The sequence below is a fragment of the Suncus etruscus genome, chromosome 12 (genome assembly GCF_024139225.1).
Source record: "Suncus etruscus isolate mSunEtr1 chromosome 12, mSunEtr1.pri.cur, whole genome shotgun sequence".
Classification (NCBI taxonomy): Eukaryota; Metazoa; Chordata; class Mammalia; order Eulipotyphla; family Soricidae; genus Suncus; species Suncus etruscus.
Window position 1 is genome coordinate 52,289,746 of NC_064859.1, and position 7,339 is coordinate 52,297,084.

At 45.0% G+C, this 7,339-nt stretch overlaps 1 protein-coding gene across 1 annotated transcript; it reads left to right on the forward strand.

Annotated features, from left to right (window-relative positions):
• Window positions 1–5,030: 5,030 nt before the first annotated feature.
• On the forward strand, window positions 5,031–6,798 carry GNLY (granulysin). The gene is made up of 5 exons (XM_049784612.1): window positions 5,031–5,082; window positions 5,630–5,733; window positions 6,059–6,160; window positions 6,518–6,686; window positions 6,773–6,798. The coding sequence occupies exons 1-5, from the start codon at window positions 5,031–5,033 to the stop codon at window positions 6,796–6,798; spliced, it is 453 nt and encodes a 150-aa protein (XP_049640569.1).
• The last annotated feature ends 541 nt before the right edge of the window (window positions 6,799–7,339 follow it).

A 7,339-nucleotide genomic window follows, 5' to 3' on the forward strand; every position in this document is an offset into this window, starting at 1 on the left:
GTTTTCCTTCCACCCACCCTTCCTTGCCTGCTTCTGGGGCAGGTATTTTACTTCTCTCTCTCTCCCCCACACACTCTCTTTTCTCTCTCTTTTCTTTTTTGACACTGTGGTTTGCACTACTGTTAATGAAGGAGTGCCATGTTATTCTCCTGACTATGTTATTCTGTTTAGCACCCAGAAGAGCAGCCATTCTTTTTTTTTTTTTTTTTGCCTTTTGGCTTTTTGGGCCACTGTGATGCTCAGGAGTCACTCCTAGCTATGTGCTCAGAAATTGCTCCTGGCTTGGGGGATCATATGGGACGCTGGGGATTGAATCAAGGTCCCTCTTGGATTGGCCATGTGCAAGACAAACGCCTTACCTCTGTGCTGTCTCTCAGGCCCCTAAAGCAGCCATTCTTGAGTGCCTCTTCGTGGGCTGCTGAAATGGATCTGACAAAACCTTGGCTTTCTGATTCTTTCATCCTTTGTTTTCTCCTGGGGACTTTCTTGGCTGATAATCCTGTTTTATTTTAGTTGTAGTCCCATAACTTAACTTTTGGCTCCTGTTTTAAAATAATACAAATTGAATCATATGGGTTATAGTCTGCCTACTAGGTTTACTCCTTCCTTCCTTCCTTCCTTCCTTCCTTCCTTCCTTCCTTCCTTCCTTCCTTCCTTCCTTCCTTCCTTCCTTCCTTCCTTCCTTCCTTCCTTCCTTCCTTCCTTCCTTCCTTCCCTTCTTTCTTTCTTTCTTTCTTTCTTTCTTTCTTTCTTTCTTTCTTTCTTTCTTTCTTATTCTTCTTTCTTTCTTCCTTTCTTATAATATTTATTGTTATTTACATAACATTTATTGCGAGAATAAGATACATTTCCTTTATCCAGTCTTTTTTCCACTTCTGGCTATTGTGAATAAAGCTGCTATGAGTATTGACGTATAGATGTCTGAGTCCCTGTTTTCAACTCTCTTGGGCATATGCCGAGGAGCTTAACCATTGAGGCCATATGTCTGTAAACATTCCTGAATAGTCTTTGTAGGTAAATCTGCCTTCATCTAGCAAGAATGAATGAAGAGGTTGAGGTGACATACAGGAACAGAGGGCAAGAGTGAACGTGTCTCCCCGTGGAGAACCCTTTGTCCAGTGTCAGGGGCTTATTCCATTTTACAGTGTCACCAACAATGTTTGAAGTTGCTCCATGTTCTCCTAAGTCAGTGGTCGGCAAGCTGCGGCTCGAGAGCCACATGCGGCTCTTTATACTTTTGAATGCGGCTCTTCTGTGTGCCGGGCAGCCGCTCCAGGAGTCAGGACTCTGCTCCTAGCCTCTGTCAGTGCGCGCCCTGGGTGGCTCTCAAAATAAATTTCAATCGTGGCTTTGGCGAGATTTGGCTTAGTTAAAAAAAAAAAAGGTTGCCTACCATTGTGACCTAAGTGGTTGCTGGTGCCTATTTCCTCTTCTCTTGCATCAAATATTTAAAACAAGATCAATTTCTCACAATTGTTCATGTAAAAGTAATGAAATTGAGATATAATTGCTTGATATTATTTTAATTTTAGGTATTCACAGTAAGGATTTGATGTTTGTTTGTATTACAAAATGATCATCCTCATAAACCTAATTAACATCTCCCACACTTTTTGCTACAGATTTCATTTTAGTATAATTCTATTTTTATTAAAGCACATTAATTAAAGCACATACTTTAATTTGCATTTCAATAATTACATGAAATTATTTTAAATAGATCATAAAAATGTTATTATGGAAAACGTTAGTGTTACTATGACCAAAAGGAGAGTTTGACAGAATGAGAGTAGCATTTTAAATTTTGATTTAAATTTGAAATAGTATAATTTTTGGAGAGGACCACATCTGGCAGTGTTTCGTTCTTACTTCTGGCTCTGAATGCTCAGAGCCACATATGCACACACATATGTGTGCTGGATTGAACCCTGAACTGCCTGCAAAGTAAGCACCTAAGCACCATACCTTCATATGCTGTACTATTTTTCCTATCTGAGATCCAATGTAATTTAGAGGTATGCTATTGAGAATAAAAAAGACTAAATGAAAAGACACAAACATTATCATAACTTCTTAAAATGGAAGAACTATAGACTCTTCATTTTCTTTTTCCATATAAAACCACATTTTTAAATTCTTTTGATTCATCATTTAATTTTACATAGTTATATATAGGTTTAGGAAATTAAAGATTATATTATCCTTTGCTTTTGATAAATGTCCTAGACCTAGGTGCGCATATTCTCTAGAACATGAATATAAATACAACTTCATTTTTGGGGGGGGGTTGGGTCACACCTGGTGGCATTCGTGTTACTACTGGCTTTGCTCAGAAATCACTCCTGGCAGGCTTGGGAGATCATATGGAATGCTGGGAATTGAACCCAGGTCCGTCCTGGGTTGGCCATGTATATATAAGGCAAACGCCCTACTGCTGTGCTATCGCTGTGACCCCTAAACACAACTTCCTGTTCCTAAAAATGTGAAGAGTCACATTGTATCAGTTTCCATATTTCTTTCTTGTGACAAGAACTTTGAAAGGTAGGAGAGATGGTTCAGGGTTAAGGTACCTTACATGTGGCTGATCCTTCTTCTATCTCTGACCAGGACTGATCCCTGAGCTTAGAACCCTGCAGGAGTCAGTCCTGAGCGCACCCAGGTGTGGTTCCAAACCAAAAACAAAGCAAATTAAATGAAAAAGAACTTTCAAGATCTTAGAACTTTTAAGTATGTAGCACAATATCATTGGCTCAATTCCCAGAATGTTCTAGAAGCTGTTCCTTTTGATCTCTTCATCCAGGACTTCCAACCCCACCCTCTACTCTGGAAGCTGCCAAATTGATCTCTGTTTCTAAGTCTATTTGTTTTTGGTTTTGGAGATACATCCTAGCTCCATGCTTGGGACTTGCTCCTGGTAGTGCTTGGGGATCAGACAGTTATATAGTGACAATGTGGGCCTCCTGCATGTAAACCATGTGATCAAAGGGATGTTGTTGGGCATTGTATGACTGGGACTCAATCATGAGAAATTTTGTAATTATGTATCTCATAATGATTCAATGAATAATACTTTTTAAAACGTTTTTGGGGGCTACACCTGGTGGCTCTCAGAAGTTACTGCTGGCTCTGCACTCAGAAATCTCTCCTGGCAATCTTAGGGGACCATGTTGGATGCCTGGAATTGAACCCGGGTCCGTACCAGGTTGGCTGCATGTAAGGCAACTGCTCTACCACTGTACTATCGCTCTGGTCCCCAAATTTTCTTCTTAAAAAGAAGGAATTCAGGGCCGGGAAGGTGGCGCTAGAGGTAAGGTGTCTGCCTTACAAGCGCTAGCCAAGGAACGGACCTCGGTTCGATCCCCCGCGTCCCATATGGTCCCCCCAAGCCAGGGGCGATTTCTGAGCACATAGCCAGGAGTAACCCCTGAGCGTCAAACGGGTGTGGCCCAAAAACCAAAAACCAAAAAAAAAAAAAAAAAAAAAAAAAAGAAGGAATTCAGCCTCTTGAGTTTTTTCCAGTTCTGTTTCTCTATTTCAGACATTTTTTATGCCCTCATCTTGTTGTAGTTATTTTTTTCTCATTGTAGTTTTAATAGAATTTTTTCCCTAAGACTTCAATATTTAGTACTTTTTCCAATGTTTATTATTATTATTATTGTTTTCTCTCTCTCTCTCTCTCTCTCTCTCTCTCTGTGTGTGTGTGTGTGTGTGTGTGTGTGCACGCATGCTACACTTGGTATGGTTGAGACTTATTCATGGCTCTGTGCTCAGGCATCACCCTGGCTGAAGGGTTATTCTTGGTGGTGCTAAGGGGACCATATGTGGTATCAAGGGTTGAACTCATGTCAGCCACATGCAAGACAAATGCTGTAATCCTACACTATCTTTCCTGATTCTGACTTTTGGGGGTGGGGTTGGGTCACACCGGCGGCAACTCAGGGGTTCCTCCTGGCTCTGTACTCTGAAGTCACTCTTGGCAGGCTCGGGGGCCCATATCTGATGCCGGGATTCAAACTGGGGTCCTTCCTGTGTTGGTCGAATGCAAGGCAAACGCCTTCCTTACTGCTGTGCTATGGCTCCAGCCCCTGACTATTTTTATTTTATGAAGAAAGAACTATATTAATGGTTCAAATATTGTGCTGTTTAAAAAATGCAGGATACTGTTCTTTTTTGCTTGCTTTTGGACCACATTTGGCAGCACTCAGGGATTACCCCTAGCTCTGTGCTCAGAAATCACTCCTGGAGGCCCAGAGGAACCTGCCAGAGATAGAATGCCAGAGATTGAACCTGGGTCAACTATATGCAAGACAAACATCCTACCTGCTGTGCTAATGAAGTCTGACTCTGACTTTGTTCTTATTATTGCAATAGTACTCATGATAATAAAGAATCCATAAATAGATCCAGATTTATAAAGCCGATTGAAAGATGCCAAAGCAATTAAGTCAATGAGAAAAGAAAAATGGTTTCAACAAATTCATCTGAAACAGTAGAACCTCAATTCAGGTTCTTGTGAGATGGATCATAGACCCAAATGAAGTAAAAATGCGGAAACTCTCAGAAGTATGATCTTTGTGACCTGGAGAAGAAAGCAGAGTCTTAAAGATAAAAAGGAAAGCAAAAGCCTTTGTAAGGGAGTCAGGTGGGGACCTAGGGGCTCAGCGGGCAGTGGGTCAGTTGACGGTACCCCATCAACAGGAAGGGGGAGAGACTAGTCCTTTCTTCATGTGGAACCCTGTGGCCTGTGTGGAAGGCCTGACAGATGACGCCCCCTTGGTCTGGTGCCCCTCAAACCCCAGGCAGGACTTTACTGCACTGTCTGTACAGCCCACATGAGAGATGTGAGTCACTTTCCGGCTCCCCACTTCTGTGGTCTTCACACATTCGATCAAGATCTCCAGCAGCTTATAACAGAGGAGGCGATAGGGGAGACGTGGAGACGGTGGAGATCTCAGGCTCTGGTTCTGAGGCCCCACTCTTATTTGTTCCTCTCCGTGTCCCCAATAACCCACTGGCTTCTCTGCTCCACCATGACCACCTGGGTTCTAGCGATCTTAATATTTGCATTGTTGGCCACCCCAGGTAAGGACTCTCCCTGAAGGAATAAGGCTTGGGAGGTTCCAATCCCAAATTCTTGGGGCTCTGAACCCTGCTGGGAGCCAACTCCCTGTGGCACTCAGCTGTGGGCTTACTTCTTGGGGCCCGTCAGCTCACACAGGGATACCCCTGAGAGCTGTGACGCTCCTGAGTGTGAGCTCAGTGGATGTCTAGTCTTGGAACCTGGGGCCTGTGGGAGCACCCAAGGCTACTGTGAGGTTCAGGAAGCTTCTGGAAGGGTGTGTGCCACATGAACTATTGTGGGAAAGAAACACAAAAAAGGAAGCTGATTTCTTGAAAGAAGATGAGGAAAGTATCAACCCCAATGTGTGTGAGGGTGTGTGTTTGAGTTTGTATGAGTGTGTGAGGTAAAGACAAGTGGACAGAGGGACGGAGGATCAGGGACCTGAGAAGGGCTGTGCCGGGGAGTCTTTTCCTCTTGATTCAGATGAGTGTGTGAAAAGGCAACACCCGGTTTTCTGATCTCCCTTCTGCACCAACTCCCCCTCTCCCTGCCACTTTCTCTCTCCAGGTCTGGCCGTTTCTGGTATGGACCCTGAGTCCATGGACCTGACAAAGGACCATGTGCATGAGGGAGAGTGGCCCTGGCAGGAGCTGACCCAGAAAGACCTCCAGGTATGCAGGGCTCCTGCTCAGTCTTCCTCTCTCAGGGTGATGGGAGGTGGGAGAAGCTGGTTTAACACTCATGTGTGCCTTGACTGAAGGGGCTCCATGATCCCAAGACTAGGGAGCAGGGGTGGGGGTGAACGCTGCTCTGGGTAGAGCACAGCAGTGCAAGGCATGCTCTAGGCTCGCTGGGCCTCCCTCAGGCCAGCAGGAAGGTGGTTCAAGTCTGTCAGAACTGAAAGGCTTCAGAGGATCTTGCTGGTCTTGAAACTTTCAAGGGTCTGTTTTTGAGCTGAGAAACTGTGGGACTGAGTCAGTGGAACTTTCCTGACAGGATGATATGCTGATCGAAGGCTGGCAGGTGGGCATCACCTGTTCGCCCTGTAAGAAGATAATACAGAAGCTGAAGGACATGGTGGGAGACGATCCCACTGATGTGAGTCCTGAGGGCTTGTGTGTACATGTGTGCCTGAGTCTGTGTGTGGTCAGCCCAGGGGTGGGGATCAACTGTCATCTCCAGAGATGGAGAGATAGTACAGTGAGGAGGGTGTTGTCCTTGCATATGGTCACCCTGGATTGAATCCCCAGCAACCCATAGGGTCCCCTCCAACACCAACCCCACCCAATCTCTGAGCCTCTCTGGGGGTGGCCCCCAAAGCAAGCCAGGTGTGAGGTGGGGCATCTCCCTGAAGTCTCTTCCCAGGCCAACTGGAACTAGCTTACCTCAGGTCGGCAGTAGCAGGAGACAAGGATCACCTGATTCCTTTTCTCTTCCCTGGTGCTGTTATTGCAGGATTCCATCAACCAGGCACTGTCGCCACTGTGCAATAAGTTGAAGCCGTTGAAAAGCTTATGCACAAAAATTGTGAAGAAGTACGTAAAACCCATTGCTAAGGACCTCGCGGCAGGCAAGAGTGCCAGTGATGTCTGTGTGGACATTAAGATGTGCAAGCCTTCTGAAGGTCAGTGTGAGGGAAGGGCAAACATCCCCACCATGGTGTGACATGTCTGTCAAAAGCACTCATGTGTCCTCCATGTCCCAAACCAGAAAGCGTGTGGAAGCTGGATAGGTGAGCATTGGTTAGAATGACTATGAAGTACTCACAAATTGATGGCTGTGCACAGGGAATGAGCCAAGAGCCTGTGGGAACTGATAGGTTATGGGCAAGTAAGTTAAAGAAAAACCCCAGGGCCCAAGAGATAGCACAGTGAATAGGAACCTGCCTTGCATGCGGCCAACCTAGATTTGACTCCAGAATTCTACCAGGAGTAATCCCTGAGCACAGAGCTAGGTGCAGCCAAAACATAAAATAAAATAAATATAATAAATAAAGAAGCTCCCAAACCCAAACCAAATTCCATTTAGACACAAGTAATCCTGAGGTAAAATCTGGCCTTCACCTCTCCTCTATTGTGTGACCTTGGACATGCTGTTCTGGTCTTATGGTGCTGGGACATCAGGGTCATCTTGAACCCAGGTCAGGTGTTTCCCTCACCACCAAACTGTCTCCTGGTCCCCAACTGAGAATCATAACCTCTCAGAACTTCAGGGTTCTCACTGTGAAGGGAGGACAGGAGTTCATTTCTGAGGTAGAATGATGACAAGGGCTCACTA